This window comes from Dermacentor andersoni, chromosome 1 (genome assembly GCF_023375885.2).
Source record: "Dermacentor andersoni chromosome 1, qqDerAnde1_hic_scaffold, whole genome shotgun sequence".
NCBI classification, from domain to species: domain Eukaryota; kingdom Metazoa; phylum Arthropoda; class Arachnida; order Ixodida; family Ixodidae; genus Dermacentor; species Dermacentor andersoni.
The window spans coordinates 311,818,873-311,836,427 of NC_092814.1; the positions used below are offsets into that span (position 1 = coordinate 311,818,873).

Genomic DNA, 17,555 nt, shown 5'->3' on the forward strand with positions numbered 1-17,555 from the left:
TCATTCGAAAGCTACAAGAAAGCAGCCGAGATTTGCTGTATGGCGCGTGGGCTCTGTAACCATGAAGCAACAGTTGCTTTCCCATCGGTTGTCTTCCAAACTTCAGACTGTGCTCACAAAAGCATGTTTTTTGCAAAACCGATTTGAACGGGTCCTAACGCTGCAGGTTCTGCTGTTACACTAAATACGTTCAATTGGTAAATGTTTGCAAGCGTAGCAGTATATTAAACTAAATTAATTTACCGAGACTTATTGCAATAAATTCTATGGTGAGCTTCAGAACGCACTAGCTGAACGATAACGCACATCAACAGTTGAAAAGCGTGCATACCAAAGCGGCTGAGCTTGTTCATGTGAATCTGAACCGACTGCTTCCATTTTTCACGGCTTTCAGGCAAATACTGCAAAGTGCTTTCAGGTGGATCAAGTGGCAAAAGTGTAGTATTTGACCTGTGTAAAGATCACGTAAATGTCATCGCCGTGTTGACAACACGCGACTAAACATGTGTCGATTAATTTAGTTCTTTTTTAACCCCCCCCCTCCAAGCACCGATAACTAAAATAAGTAGTTGCAGTTTCGCCCGAAAGGTGATGCACCGATTGCGACAGAAAATTCGCAGACAGCTATACGAAGTAAGGATAGTAGTTTTATCAGTCGCATAAACTTGTAAACGTTCGCTAGTGGGTGCAAACGTTGGGCGAGCCGTGATGGCTGGTGGTTGCATGCATGCTGTCTTTCCGAGCGCATAGTGCCTGAAGATAGCGTAATCGCAAGCTTCGGAGACTCGCATTGAAGGGATAAACAGCAGAAGCATTCGCTCCCCTCGATTAGTGCTCATCAAGACAGCGCTGTGACTCGAATGTTCCCGGTCATCTAGTGAGATCTGTTCATGTTTGAATGTGTGCACATCACAATATGCTTGTTAATTTCAGTAAGCGAATGTTTACTGCAATTTATACGTCTGACAAAACTATGAACCTTATGTCATGTAGTTGTCTAATAGTTTGCTATCGCTTTCAATGCTTCACCTTTTGGGTGAAACAGTGACTATTTTCTTCTTTCCAAGTGTTGCAATTGGCGATGTGAGGTGTACGAAGATGCTGGTTATACACAGGAAAATACAGTAACCACAGAATTCACTGAATGTTCACTACTGCTGTAGTTAAAAATTTTTCACCCGAGTCACCCAAGGAGCACATTTTGTAGTGTTTTTAAGTGCAACAGGCATTGGAGGCAAATTTCAATGATACCTCCTGTCAAAGTATTATGCATTTTTCAACATTACCCAGGGAGCCAAGATTGACAAATCTGACCAAAAGTATAGGTGCACTCTTCAGTTCACACAGTGCATAATGTTGCTTGTAGGAAAATTCCTGTCGATCTTTGCCAGAGTTCTGAAAAAAGCTATTGATCAAATAAATCAATATTCTATAGCATGATAAAGAAAGAGTTGATAGTACTTTTTGTACCTGCTCCTGCACTTTATTGAGAATCCAAATGTAAAAACAGGGTTTTCTATACTTCTAGGATTTCTTGCACTGGTATGGACAATTTGCCTTTAACAGTTATATTTGCAGGAATATAATTGAAGGAGTTGGTGCACACCTAGAAAACAAATAGTATTCCGATTATAATGTGAACTAAAGAATGCAGTAATAGCCTACGTAGAGCACTTAAGCATAGCCTGAAGCACGGCCTGCTATATCGATGCAGGCTGCTGCAGGTGCATGTTGCGATTTATTTTTAATGTAATGGGCTACTCATCATCTACATGGTAGGGTTGGTATGATCAGATACCAGAAGGCACCATGCATTGCTATAGAGCCACGAACTGGTGTACAAACGACAGTTGCATCAGGGTAATATTGAGCAATTAAAGACAAGTGCCTAGTTAGAGCACTTTTTGTGACAATTACGTCTCAAGACGCACAAAAGGTATGTTACACAGTGTCAACAGTGGCCTATCGCCATTCCCGAATTCAGCCGGCCAGACTCATCAGTAGTGCTTCTCCAGGTGACACGAGTTTAAACTGATAAATGAATTTTCATGCACGTCCAAGTTAGTATAGTATTTTCAGTGCAGCTCTGCTTGCAATTCATGTCAAGCAAACAATGAGCACTGACTCTCAAGTGGCTGCTAGATAAGCAAACAAAAAGCCACAAGAGCAGCTGGTGTGAGGAGTGTGTCATGGTTGATGGCATCAATGACAACAAATACATGCAGGTTGCCAGACTACCAAGGCATTTACAAGAAATCTTGACCATCAAATTGACTTGGTTTGGTATCTGATCTACGAAGAACACAGTGAAATGAGTTTCAGCATGAAAAGAAGAAAAAGTTGATGCATGCCCAAGGAACACTGAAATGCTTGGTTTGTTTAAGTACAGATTAGGCTTATTTGCAAGGCACAGTGCACATGCAGCTCAGCCATTTGGAGAGAGACAAGAAAATTGTACAAACAATTGTACAGGCTTTATTTTAAAAGTCCGTGCCTACGACAAGTGTGGTGCGCACCAACGAACAAGTATCTTAGACAGCAGTTTAGAAATAAGAAAGCTGTGAACAAAGGGCGACTTGCTCAGATCCTCAGCTTTGGGCTTGGGCTGTGCCAGTTTAGTGGTTCGACTTTTTGATGATTGGCCACATTTTCAATACTTTGCAAAAATGCTATCGTCCAGAGATGTGACAACTGTGAGGTTTCTCCGGAACCTGGAAACAAAAAAGATGAATTCTCATGGCACGGTCCTTCTGTACAGCTGTCTCCCTTTTCAAACTACTACCAATCAAAATTCACTCAAAGCTGAAGGGCGTAATATGTAGCCTAACCAGTGAATTAAGAACGGGTGTAATGATTTCAAACCATAGGGTGCCTTGATTGTTACTTGGTGGGTAACCACTTTACCTCATCCCCACATATTTTTTTTTTTTTTTTTGCCATGGCTTACATACACATGGTCCGCGATATTGTGATGTCCTTTGCCGATGCCTTCCGCCACCTTTCGTGTTCGTGAGTGGTCAAAGCATCGCTTTGACCACTCACGAACGCGAAAGGCTCCGACAGGCATTAGCACAGGAAAAAGGCATCGCTACAAAATTGCAGCCATGGTGTCATACATACGCATGTGTTTGATGCTCAAAAAAGAAACAAACAACACTGTACCAGTACAGTAAAATCTTGTTGATACGATTCCATCAGGTAAGATTTCCTAGCGCAAACGTTCACAATCGAGAACACAAAAATGAGTTACGCTTCTTTTTTAATGCTTCATGTGTTCCCGGAAAACACAATATTTCGGCACCAATGTTCAGCACATAGCCAAACTGCAACGTGTGATATGTTTACCAGCTGCCAGATCCAATGTAAACAAGAAAAGGCGCGAGGCGCGCAAGATCGAGAAAAGAAGCCGCCTGCCGCAGCAGCTTCCCCACAATACTTGCCCGCCCGTCTCATGTGAAAATGCCAATGCGCACTCAGTTTTCTATTCCGGTACCATCAAACCTCATCCTGGGTCGTCACAAGCTGCATTCACAGCTATGGCCGCCAACTCAACAGCAATAACCCTCTTTACCTATCTGTTTCACAGCGCGTGGGGCTTGGTGCCCCCCATTGGAAGCGTACTGCACGCTTTTAATAGACGATAACCCATACACGCCGCCGTTTCTTGCTGCAGGTGGCGCGCAGTGAGCATCAGGTTTCGCTCTGTATTCAGGCGTAGCTCACTGGCTCGACTTCGTTTTGGTTTCCCTTCGCCGTCTTAAAACACTATGCAATAGGAAAACACAAACACGTGTGTCGGGTCGCTCGGGCCCCACAAGCTTCACGCACGTCGGTGTCTCTTGCAACAACGATTTGCGCCGAGTGGGCACTTTAAAGCTTCCTGCCAAAATGTCCTGCTTCAAGAAGCTGTTGACCCAGGCTGAATAAGGGGAGAGCAAACGTAAGATTGCTGAACTGGACGCCGGATCGGTAGACGAAGCGTGCACAGGTGATAAAGCGGTCGCTGCCGTGGTGGATCACACTCCCATCGAAACACGTACACTCCCCCCAGACACCTCCCCCGATTGGCGCTCTTTGGCCATCCCTGGCCCTTGCGCCAAAAAAAAAAACATACATCACCACCTCCCCCTCGCCATCGTCAACACAGAAGCACGGTATGTTTCATCGGATTCCAAAACTGCAATCCTAAATTTCACATGAGGCCGAGTTCACGTCCGCACTTTTTGCATACTGGACTCGCCCGTTGCAACCCTGCCCCGTCATGTGGAGCTAATATGGGTGCCCGCGCACTGCGAGAATCCTGGAAACGAAGCCGCCAACCTCTTAGAACGAGGTTCTTTAAACCATGCACTTGCGGCCTCTGATCCACGATTCACAAAGGAGCGCGCACGCACTTTTAACGAGCTGACGCATGCCTCCAAGGTGGTGTGCCAACTGTACCCTCCACCGCGCAAATCCGTTAGCAATCGACAAGCAACCCTTTGGCGCCAATTACAAACACACACTCTCCTCCCTCCTCTCACTCTTTCTCACTATCACCCACTTTTCCTCACTTCAGCTTGTACTCTCTGTCCTGAACCTCACGCTTCTGCTCTCCATCTTCTTCTTCATTGCCCGGCGAATCCTCCCCCGCGGGGCCTAGAGCAACTGAAGACCTGGGAGGACTGGGAGACCCTCCTGCACTCCAGGGACCCTGTTGCGCAGACCATGGCTACTGACCGGGCTGACACCGTTATGGACAGAAGGGTGGGGTTGTGCGGGGGTCCGGGAGCTTCTGTGCTCCAAACTCTTTGGTCTCTACAATGATGTTTATATGATGACGATGATGAAGCTGCAAAAACGACAATGCGCAACTCGGTGTGCTCGGGCCTCACCAGCTCGGTGCGCACCTAAGTCTCGTGCTGCAATGATTTTTGCAACGCTTTGCATTACATAGATGCAATTACAGTTGAGCATGTCAAATCTTTAGTGACTTCGGATCGTACATTTTCCCGGTTAGTATGTTTTCCCTTTAAACTGTATGCACGAAGTTCTACTGTATACATGCTGCTCACATAAGGGCCAGATAGAGTCACAAGCAAGGGCAGTGACGGCACTACAGATGCCACACCAGCAAGTTGCCAGCTTTGTGTAAAGTGCTGATTTACAATAGTAAAGGTAGAATGAGATTAGGCTCAGACTAGATTGTACTAGAATACGGTTGAGTGGGACGAGCAGCCCGAGCAGCGTATGCTTCAAAATACTGTGGATAAAAAATACTGTGGCGGCGCTACAATCGAAGTGGATTGGGCTGCATCAAGGTCACGCCATTGGAAACTGCTGGCGATTCTGCTCAGAAGGATCATTTGTGCTATTTAGCATGCTAATACATGCATTCAGAATGCTCAGACGGTGCTTATCATTGCATACGACGTGTATTTATGTTTTAAGAATAAATTCCTTTCTGTGGTTTTATGCCACGTGTGCATTGCAGCCGCAGTGTCGGCTTTCATTCTGCTGTTATTGTAGTTGCCTTAGAAAACTATTTTGCTTGTTTTACAAGCAGCATGTGTCTCTTGTGTGTATTCTTGCATATATCGTTTTCTATCAGACCTTCTCGTGAAAAGCAAAAAAAAAAGAAGCTTGCTGCTTGCCGCTTTAATAAATAAACATATCTGCCTCATCTAGCGCCTCGTTGCCCTGTTCTCAGATTTACGTGAAGTATACTGAAAGAAAAAAATTGCTGGCACTCCCGCAATTGAGTAGATGTAATCCTGAAATGGCAACCGACAAAGGGGCTTGGTTGGAGATGACACTAGCCACAATCTTAAAATGGGTGTATTGCATGTTTGCAATGGCACACCCCACCACACCACACTGCACCCCACTATACTGTGCACTGGTCCATGTGGACACTGCCCAGCTAGAAGAAAACCGGCTGAAGGCCGCATGACAGGTAGCAAAAGATGCCAGGGAGACTGCCTAGCTAGAAGAATGAATTGAATTCTGTGGTTTTACGCGCCAAAACCACGATTTGATTTTGAGGCACTCCGCAGTGGCAGACTCTGGATTAATTTTGACCTCCACGGGATCTTTAACGTCCTTCCAATGCAGGGGACACATGTGTTCTTGCATTTCGCCTGCATCAAAATACAGCTGGCGCGGCTGGAATTTAATCCTGCCACATCATGCTTAGCAGTGCAACACCATAACTAGAGTGTACTAGAATAGTCTAGTACACTCTAACCATAACTGTAGCCATGGCGGCGGGTAGAAGCGCCTCAAGGAGCTGCTATGCAGTGTGGCGCCATCACTCGAGATGACGCAAAACCCATGCCACGGAAGTTGCTGGCCGCTGGCATTCAGCACTCAGCGCCAAAAGATGACAACTAAGTGTGTTGTCACACTTAGTTGCCCCCTATTGGAATTGACAAATAAAACTTCAGCATACCAGAAGTTACAGATTGAGTGATATTGTGAACAAACATTATGAAGAACTTAGAAGCAATATTTGTTTTAACTTTTTTTGAGCAGTAAATCGCCTATGTAGTGCAGTCCTGTACAAGGGGTTGGCGGCCAGAGACCGTATTTTAACGCGACAGCGTTGAGGAGCCCGTGTCGCAGGAAACCTGGTGTTGGCGTCGGACGTCGTTTTGGCAAAAAGATTTTCGAACTATGCATACCCAGGCCCTCCGTGTGACACAAGGAATTTACTGAACTAATTGAATCTCTCAAGCTAAAATACATGATAAAATCATAAACTACGACTTACACACAACCTACAGACATAATAGCTTTCAGCTTATAATTTGACTATATGGGAAAACATATAATTCTATTACGCGAAAACTCAAAGAAACCGCTTTTCCAGCTTATCTACAATTCACAGACCGACCGCTGCGTCCACCATTTGCATGCGCCAACACGTGGGTGATTGTCTTGGAGGCCACGAAGTGGTGGACGCGGTTTCTTATATCTCCAGCTGGCACTCGCCTCTGCCGCATCGCGGCCCACACAAGAGGTCGCGTTTCTACCACAAAGCCCACCTTTGTGCATAGCGTTCGCGGCCAGCGTTTGCCAATAAACATTACGGTTACATACGACCCAGTTGCCAAGAAGCATGCAAAGCAGTCAAGTGTCTTTGAAAGCTATTGCGTTCCACTCTTAAAGGCAAAGCTTAAGTGACTTCCAAATTTTAAAAAATGTTTTGACTGGTTGGGTGGATGAATTCATTGGAGCGTCCGGATAACAGCTCTGGCTTTTGGCTTAAGGTTACTTGAAGGCTGTCGACAAAAGGAGCTAAAAGCATTGCATGCTTAAAAAATCCAGTGCAACATTCTGTTCATTTTCGCATCTTCCTCGCGTAACAGAATGCATAGTCATTGGTACGAGGTCTTTTACTGGTTCGGACCTCGGGTGCTGAAAACAGTTTTATTTAACTATTCTATAGAGTACTAATCTTTGGCCTGTAAGCTGCGTTCAATTCTTTTTGCCAGTCCATGCTTAAAAAAAAAAAGCTAAGAAAGCTTGATTAGAGGTAATAGTGGCCATGGCACTGCGCTTCTAAATTGCAGCCCACAGGTTCAATCCTGGCAGCGGAATTTGATCGGGACGAAAAAGAAAAACACTTTTGTACTTATATTTAGGTGTATGTTAAAGAACCCTAGGTGGTGAAAACTCAAACGCTGTGTGTGCCTCATAATCGTATATTGTTGTTTTGCCACGTAAAACCCCAGAAGTTGTTTAAAAAAATAAAGAAGATTGCTGTGTTCTTCAGCTCTTTGCTAGGGGTTTAAACAAAATGAAATTATTTTCGAGTTGATTTCCCAGTAAAACAGGTTATGCTTATCTTATATTTTATACGTCATGCTCAACTGAGCAGCTTGTACAAACGGCCACTTTCAGGTATCTGGCGCACTATCAAAACGACAATAATGAAGCAGTTAAAAAAATGGCATGCCTCACATAGACATAGAGATATATGCACATTTGCTTTGTTTGTTTAAGGAGACAATTAAGTGTGCTACAACATACACCACTCAGTTTTAATGGGATGAAGACACGGTGAGACTGTCCATGAAAAAATTTCCTTGCCTGAATCGATTTAGCAGATTTACAGGCAGCCCTGAAACGGGGCATTTATACTGACTGACAGCAATGGACGTGTTAAGCAGAAGTTATCAAACCCAGTGCATTAATTCGCTCAGGAACTGGCGGGGCTCTGCAATAGCCGCGACTCGCCAGCAGCAGAATAATTCGAAACAGTCCTCACTTGCCTTGGAACCACCCTCGAGAATTCAAAGTGCTGTTATGCATTACATTTGAACAGAAACAACTATTTGATCATATTTAAAAGTGAATTCAGGAATCGCAGATGATCTGAATACCAAATAGCATACAATGAGACTTGTATGTTTCTACTTCATTTCACTTGCTGGCACATTGAATAAGACTGAGGATCAGCCATAGAGCCATAGAGGTTACATTGGTATTTACGTCCCAGTCACCGCGATTTAGTCTAAGTATACATAGGCAATATCCTTTCTTTTAACACTGTTGTTCAAATTAGAGTCCAATCACTGTCATGATTCCTTCTCACGGAAGGCCTATCTGCACACTTGGGGTCGGTTCCATCTAGAGTGTACTATAATTGTTGTACACTCTAATTCCATCTGTGATAAGGCTCCAGCTACAGGCCGTCAGTTGAAGCTGCTATACGTGCTCCCATGAACACGGCACCACCATGAAGTAAGGTATAGGGGTGCTGCGTTTGTTACTGCAAACATGCTTATTTTAGTTGAGAGTTATCACTTTTTCAATTAGTGCATTTAGAGTATCTGATAACCTTTCTGTTATATATATGTTGTGAATATATCTACATACCATTTGATTTACCGAGAATTTTATTCATCTGCTTCTCTTCGTTGTGCCATGCACTTAATAAACATGGTTTATTTTGCTATCATATCATTTTCTTTGATTATTGTCTGTGCTCTTTAATACTGCACAAACAAGAAGCAGGCGTGAAACAACACTAGCTTCATGTTACAGATCGATGGCTGCTGTGACAAAATTATGTGTTACTTTTAGAAATCTGTGTTGAAGACAGCAGTTCACCGGGCTAAAATTACAATTGGTAACAGCCAACAAGAGCCATGGGCGCACCCAAACAAATAAATACATTTTAAGAAATGTACTGTACAAGCTCTTTAAAACAAAAACAAGGCACCCGCGCAATGAACGCGTGCTCGCAATGACTTCACAATGACAGCAAAATTGAAAATGTTGAGTTGTATTATCAATCCATGCCTCATATATATATATATATATATATATATATATATATATATATATATATATATATATATATATATATATATATATATATATATATATGTTTGGCAAAATGATTTAACATAAATTTGCAGTTGAAATAAAGAACTATTTTAAGAGTACAATGCACAATTGGCCTCGGTGCTCGCAGCGAAAGTATGTTGAGTATGTCGCGGAGCACGTCTCAGCCCCAATCCAGTTTGCTCGCAGCACTCTCGCACAATTTTTCCATATGCAGCGCCTCAGTGGGAGAGCGCAGTCTGGCCCACTCTAACTCATTCTAGTACACTCTAGCTCAGACCGTCATTACACTGTATGTATTGACAGACAAGCAGTTCTTATACTGCATCCTTTTTCTGGGAGACCCATGAGCAATGGGACAACTTTCAGTGCTCTTTTACAGTGAACACTACCATGGTGGTCACAGTGGCCTGCAACATACATAGTACACATAATTGAGAGTTTTAGAAAAGAGGAATTAATGAGCTTTGCCCATGATGAAATCGGTGTATGCACCAGAGGCAAGTTTTACAACTGAGCTTTGAGTCTTGTACTTGCAGCACCACTATAGGTGAGCAGCAAAGCTATGACATGAAAACAGTAAGCCACCTGCCGCCCTCACATGTGTGATGCAGTCAATATCAATCCCGAGTATCAAAATGCCAGGTTGGTTTCTCTGACTGGCTTTAGAATCACTTATATGTGTTGCCCCATTGTAGCAATGGATTATTGATAATTCATGTGAAACCCAAGCATATTACTCTCATGAGTACGTGAATAGACTACCAATTCAAAGAACAGTGATAACTTACATCATCATTTACTAATTACAAACATGATGAGCTGCATAAAGGATTCTGATGAGATTGGTGTTAGGTGACAGCTGTTGTTTTAATCAGTGCTGGAGTGTCTGTTGACACAAAGCTTTTTTTTGTGACAAGCAGTCAACAGCTACACAAGAAAAATAGCTTGTCCAATACAAACCTGAAACACTGTATATGGTGGTGCAATTAATGACCATTGAAACCAACAACTGATGAAACTTGTAAGCTCCATTGGCTGTCTCTTGTGCAAACTATGTTCGTAGACTTGCAGATTTCAATGGTTGCTGGTTTCAACAGCCATTGAAAGTGCATGCAAGACAGCTGTTAAGCTGGTGCCTCATGCTGCCGAACTTTTATACTAGGCTGCTCGCATCAACTTTAATTAAACTATAGTGAAATCTCAATATAACAAACAAATATAACAAAATAGTGGATTTAACAAATTAAATCTAAAATGTGTCTCACCAATATCAGCGTGTCACGACTATGTGCTCATGATGGATAATGGATATAACTAAGGTATATCTGTGTCCCATGCAACCTTGTTATAACGAGGTTCAACTGCAGCAGAAGTAATTTCACAAGCCACTGGATTTGTTGTCATAACCAAGTTACACTTCTGCTGCCTTTCTTGAAATGCTGATCTGCCTAATGACCAACAGCAATGTGACAGTGAAATTACTAGAAGCTTTTTAAGAATCCCATTTCATAAAACATGGACACCTGCAATGCTACAATGTAATACTAATTATACTCATTATTATAGTGAGCTTTACGAACAAGAAATAGTATGTTCTAAGCTTTCATAGCTACCATAAAATGTATCTTGAAGAAAGAAGAAAATAGTACGCACTCTTTGAAAGCAGCAACAGTATCATCAACCTTGGATGGGTGGCAGCAAATGGCCAGCTTGGACACAGTTGGGTCAAAGAGTGAAGACAGATATTGCTTTCCCACACGCACCATGTCTGCTAGCTTCACTTTTGCCACCTTCTCCAGCAGGGTCCTGCACGGCAGAAAGCCACTCCAGTTGCTCCAGTTGCCCCGAGACATTGCAGCAATCACGTGTCCATCAAGTTTTACAGAAAATGTCACAGCACACAGTTCCGCATAAAGACTTATTTGTAACCTTAATTTGTTAGCCAACCCCTTATGTAATACCCCCTAAACGGGGATATTTAAGGTAATAAAGTGAAGTGAAGTAAAGTGAAGCGCACAACTCACAAACCTTGCGAGTTTAGTGGCATCAACTGCTGTGTAATTGTGAGGCTACCATATTTATTCATTTATAAGGCAGTCACTGTTATAAGCTAAGGGTGCAGTTAGGGGACAGAAGAAAAAGAAAACAAGTAAGCACAGTAAAATAAAGTGATATATTTATTGGGGCGGTGGAGGGGGGGTGGTGCCAGAAAAGCTGAATATTCGTAGGCCAGAAAAAACTATTCACCAAATAAGGAAAGAAAAAAAAATTTACAAGTGGCCAGGAAAGCTCCTCAAACAGGTGCGGTATGCACGTGCTTACCCCTGACCATGCCGGTCTGTATTTCAGCTATTGTTAGGCCATAACTACAGACGAGAGAAAACAATGGTGAGCGGTTTCACCAAATTTGTATCTCCCTGCAACTTCAACAGAGGTCGACAGCTTTTTGCAAGCAGAATGATCACAGGTTTGTAACTTCCGTAGTGCGGCACATCTCTCACTTCATCATGTATGTGTCACCATCTTGAAGTGCAACCATATTACTTTTGTAGTAACTTTTCTGTATTATTAACGTGCCATTTCCCTTGTCAGCAGGGAGTATAACGATGTAGGGACTCTGCAAAGGCTCTTCCTGGCATTACACAGTAGACTTCTGTTAATGAGATTTTTTAGGTTAATTTGATACTGATCGAAAGTCTCGGCTGGCGCCTATTTGTGGCGAGGACTTACGGAGTCGCTATCTGTCAGAAGCGCCTCGCTTGCGTAGTATGAGGGGTAACTTGGTGCACTCCTCATTGGTTTCACTGATGGTGCTCAATAAAAACACCACATGGCAGCTCCCCTTCTGCAAGTACTCTCGAAACAGTGGAACTTTTTTTACTGACAAAATAATAATCTTGGGCAAACAGAAAGCACAGAATGGTTTACAGACGCTATCTCTTTACCGAATAAGTACAGTACTGCACGCAGTTGCTGCGATGGAGTCCCCCGAACCGGTTTCTTGTGTGAAAGGTAGGCAATCATCGACAGCAAACTATGTGAAATATGTTCTTATAGTGGGCTGTCTGCATAACCATATGGAGCATAACAGAATGAAGCCTCAATGCAGCGAGTGCCCGGGTTCGCAGCGACAGATCGCGCGTCTGCATGCATGTCGGCGTACAATATGTGGCTATCGCGGAGGAGAGCTTGTTTTCGCACTGTGCCATGAGCTTTAGGCCGCAGCATATGAGCATTTTACAGTACACTGGCAGCCGTTGTTGCGTGGATGCTATCAGAGCTGTTCAAAAATAATTTCATTAAACCTAGGGACTTCGACGCCGATGGCTATTTGTGATATGCCGTTGCAACAATTCAATCTCTTTAGTTTCCTTTTCTTCTAAATTCTTGGAAATTTCAATATTATTATTTCTCAAATTGCATCGCACTGTATGTTTATAGGTCTTCTCAGGGAGCAATTCCCTGCTGCTTCTTTTCTTAATCCAGTACATTGATTGTGTGGTGCTAACACAAACATGAGCATATGCCATGCCTTCTTTTAACGTGCTTCTTACCGTTCCCTTTCCATTACAGTGAACTTTCCACTATCTAGCATCAACATGTGCACAGATCAAAGCTTCATGACATTAGCCAGACAGTGCGCGTGGGCGAGCGTCTCAGTGCGCGCTTTCTGCTACTCACTGAACATCGCAGCCCCGACGCCGTAGCAGAAACCTTCCTCTCGGAAGTGCTTGCTGCACACCCAAGTAACAGCCGATGGCTGCTTGCCGGTTCTAAGTTTCACAATCCAAGCTTTATGCAGCTTCTTGTCCCGCGGGTATGTATGAAGGCTGACAGCGGGCTCCATTGCGAACGTCCGGCACTGCGGCACCGAGTAGTAGCCTACCATGTTGGACGCCTTCAAAAGTAGCCACTACGCAAACCTGCCCACATAATCTGAACTGCAGCGCAAGTGGGGCTTAAAACTTTTCCAGCTTTCTTCGGCGCTTCCGAAGCAGCCGATGCGGCCGGTGTGTCCACGTGATCCCTCATACCACGTCACGCCGACGGCGGCGCCAGCTTTTCCAGTGGTGGAGCTTGCCCCCAATACATTTATACAGGCCAAGCTTTCGTTACTTTGATCCGAAAATTGGCCTTCACTAAATAATTCGAACTTCACCGGTCAGCACGCATGCATCGCAGGACAAACTAGTGAAGAGGTTAGTCTTGGCGTGGGCTACGACCCCGTTTGCAATTGCTGCAGAGTCGTTTAATAAATGCCTAAAGTGTGCAATGAACAGTACAAAGGATATTCTGTGGCTCATAAACAGTGATATGTTGTGCCGCTATATTGATTCAATGCTAAAGGCATTACTATCGACACTCATCGTGAGATGGGTTCTGCCGATTTTTTTAAGTACTTCAAGCCGTACGTTTCCTCGGGTAGTAGGTTTTTTCGCACTTTTTACACCGAAACGTATGAACGAAGTTCAGCTGTATAACATGTGACGTTCATTAATCATTATGACGAGTAGTATCACACTGCAAACACTTTATGAACATGTCCGTGTGCACCATTGTGATTTCAGTGTTGGCTGCAAGCCACAGCAGAGATTTGCCAACTGCCAAGGAATTTACTAGCAGGCTTTGGATGGCTAAACTTTTGTAGCGGAAGTCATGCCAGAGTCATGACTTTATTCTATGGTTCCGATTAGAAGGCCAAACACCCCTTGCAGAGGGAGAGCTTAGATTCTTCAAGACCAAAGAAGGTGCAATGGTTTGGACTGCCACCAATTGGAGCATGCTCATTTTATCGCTAGAATTTTCAAACCTCTGCACTATGAGTTCACACCATACAACAAGACTGTCAACACACAGTACTGCTGATATGTTATGAGCATGATGATGAGAGATGAAGACGTTTCACCACAACACAGGGTTCGTACAAAACATTTGCTTCAAATCTCAAGAATTCAAAGATTTCAGGGATGCTGAAGGCCAAAATTGAAGAGTGGGGGGGGGGGGGGGGAAAACAAACATGATTCATACATATACACAGAAAATAGTGATATCTCCTTTTCAGTTGCCATTTATTTCAGCTATGCAGCTCCTGAGTTGGACACACACTTCCAAGCACTTCAGGTGGCTTTTGTAAGTTGATTTTTTCGTTACAATGATGTCAATCGCCTTTTGGCACGATGGTTAGTAGTGTCTAGAGATAGTGCAGCCAAAGATACTTGCAATGTTAAAGCAAAATGGCTGTAACTTACTTTCCGTCAGGCCTTTATAGAGCCTAGGGCTCGAACATGCATGGCTGTAGTGTGAACTAGCAAAACAACAAAATGGTGGCACAGCTTAGTCGCTTGATCTGGCCTTGTCTAGCTCCACTATGGAAACAGTAATCTAAACAAGCTTGTTGTCAGTGGCTATGGGCATGCCACATAGCAATCGTTTAGTCACACTCTGAAAAAAAGAAAAAAAAATCCAGCATTGCTTCGCAATAAACGGTGTCCATGGCATACTTTATGCAGAGTTTGCTACTTTGATTGTTCAAAAGTCATCGCCAACCCCAGTTTTCAAGGGATTCAAGCAGCACACTTTTTTTCAAGGAATTTTACAGGCCCTTATATCTTTTGCCAAATTCAAAGGTGTTCAAGGATTTTAAGGAGGTGTACGAACCTTGACAACTGTGTACCCACTCACAGTGCATAAGGATCTGGCCGACTTTTCTGCAACAACAACCATACAACAATTCTCGTCCACTGACTTGTGAGGTTGAACCTCTTGCAAACTTTCTTTTCGTAAAGGTACAGCACAAGCTGAAGGGCTGTTGATTTGATGCTCTTGATGAAGTTCACTGCATACTGCAGAAGATGCTCAACAGCTTTCAAACAGGACTTTGGGTCATGTCAAGACTGGCTGACACCATGTGGCCCAAATTGGAACCGTAACGTTTACCGGGAAATGCTGGCGGCAAATGCTAAGCACAAAGCCAAGTGGGCGAGCTTTCTGGTAGAAACGCGGCCTCTTGTGTGGGCTGCGGAGGTGAGCGCCATCTGGATGGTGTTGTTGCAAGGAACCAAGCACTTTACGAATGGTAGAAACACTGGAAAAGGGGTTTATGTTTAATTTCCGCGTAACAGAATTAGGTTTCCTGGTATACATATTCAAATTACAATCCGAGGCTATCACGTCTGTAGGTTGTGTTTAGGTTGTACTTTACGGTTTTTGTGATGCACCTTACTTTGAGGAATTCAATTAGTTCAGTAATGCCTCTGCGCCACGCAGAGGGCCTGTGTGGTTGTGCTTTGGAACTATTTTTTGCCAAATGACGTTCGATGCTGACATAGGATTTTTTTGTGACACGGGGATCCCAACACTATCGCATTAATACACATTGAAGGAGACAAATGCCAAAGTTTAATATCGAAGCTACTTTATTTACAAAGGCCTAGCCTCAGAACTTTCTGATCCCACCAAACAGTTTTCTTCGCCAGGAATGCTCAGCTGTGCCGTACTCTGTGTAGAAGTGTAGGAATAGCCCACCACGACAAGATGCCTAAATTGTATGTTCTCCGGAATTGAGCTGCCAGCCGAGTTGGACTCGTGTGCTCGCCATGAACCACGCATCTGTATTCCCTTCATCCTTTTATGCTGGCTAATCTGGGTGCCTTCTTAACCTGCCAGAGAAGGGTGCTAATGAAGCATCACTACTTAAAAAAAATGTTATGGAAACTTTCCCAAATCATACAGTGCACCAAGAGTGTGAAGGCACGGGAGAGAAAAGAGAAATCATAAACAACCATCTACCGATACACAAGCTTAGAAATTTGTGATAAAAAACTGGCATGAAATTTAGGTCTTACGACTGTGTTTGCATGGCAAATAGTATGGTTGCACAAGTATAGTTTTTGTAGCTATCCACAGCTTACTAAAAAGTTCCTGTCAATATTATTCATAATTACAATATACTTTTACAGCTAACATGAATAATAGTGGGCAAAAGGCCAAGGAGACTGACAGTGACAATGAAAAAAGAAAGAGTGCCCCAGGGCCACCCCATGTCATTTTTACTTGCCTTGTGTAGCTCATGTCGATGCCACGAAGGTAGGACAGCATGGACTGGAGGGCAACCTCGTTGACATACTTCTCTTTCTCAATTATCTCAAACATCAGGCTACTGCGGCTCGCTTCCAGCAGCTCTTCATCCCACTCCTCCTCGCCTGCAGCGTGCCGCTGTACTATCTGCATTGCCTCACGGTATGCGGCTGCCACCAGTGTCGACTTAGTCAGCACAAAGTACAGCAGGCCATCACAGGGTCTTAACTGCAGGTCATAGTTATATGACAGGCCCTGGCCTCGGATTTGCCGCCACATGGGACCCTGCAGAGAATATGAACAGGTGCAAATTACATTCTGGAGGCTAGCTTATAGAAAATTGTGTCCTCACTATAACTCATATTGAAATTTATTGGGTGAACAGGAGCACTTCTAGTTGTTAGTGTTGCTGCTGTGGAGGCTTGTACCTGTATCACTGGCACTCTTTGAGACTGGTGTGAACCTTCTCTAGTGTATATTTTAAGCACTTAAAGGGGCCCTGAATCACCCCTCGGGCTTGGTGAAATAACATTGTCCGTAGGTAGCATACGCTGCTGTGAACATCTCAGCCAAGTTTTGCTGCCGTAAGCGGTGCGTGGAGCTTGCAAGCGAAGCGCAAAGTCACCTCTCAAATGCTCTCTTTTTAAACAGAAGGCTGCTCCTCAGTCCCTTCCGGACGCTTTAGTTCGTAATAAAGTGGATTCCCATATGTGGCTGCTATTGGTAGCTGCGGTCTGCTACGTAGCATAGATACCGTGGCTGCCGCGGGGTGCCGCCGCAAGTCCACTGGCTAAGCGCACTGTGGTTCGCTGAGGACAACCGCGTTTAGCTTAAGTTCAGTGTGTCGTAGGCACCAAAATCGGAAGCCGTGATGTTTATGTTAACATCCAAAATGACATTTGAACTGCACGCCACGGTGAAATTGAGAAGGCGGAGTGTTGTGGACATGCCCCACTCTGCCGTAGCCTTAATGGTGCAAGGCATTGGAGAAGGTACAGGAGCACAGCAGAGGGCGTGCTTGACTGCCAATGACTCTGCTTCTGCTGAACGCATTGAAGTACTTTTTGCGGCCAAGTATATCTGAGATAGCCTATTTTCACTTCAAATACCTTTCTCCACTTCGATAAAAAAGTGGTTCAGGG

General features: G+C 43.9%; 1 protein-coding gene across 1 annotated transcript in view; it reads right to left on the reverse strand.

Moving 5' to 3' along the window:
- Window positions 1-2,452: 2,452 nt before the first annotated feature.
- The window catches only part of LOC126547826 (uncharacterized protein C05D11.1-like), a 120,785-nt gene continuing 105,682 nt past the window's right edge, over window positions 2,453-17,555 (reverse strand). Inside the window, exons 19-21 of the mRNA XM_050195818.3 lie at window positions 16,394-16,698; window positions 10,990-11,142; window positions 2,453-2,711 (exon numbers count right to left, since the gene is read on the reverse strand). Of these exons, the coding sequence (XP_050051775.1) occupies window positions 2,651-2,711; window positions 10,990-11,142; window positions 16,394-16,698 (519 nt within the window). The 3' untranslated portion in view covers window positions 2,453-2,650. The remainder of the gene's footprint in view (window positions 2,712-10,989; window positions 11,143-16,393; window positions 16,699-17,555) is intronic.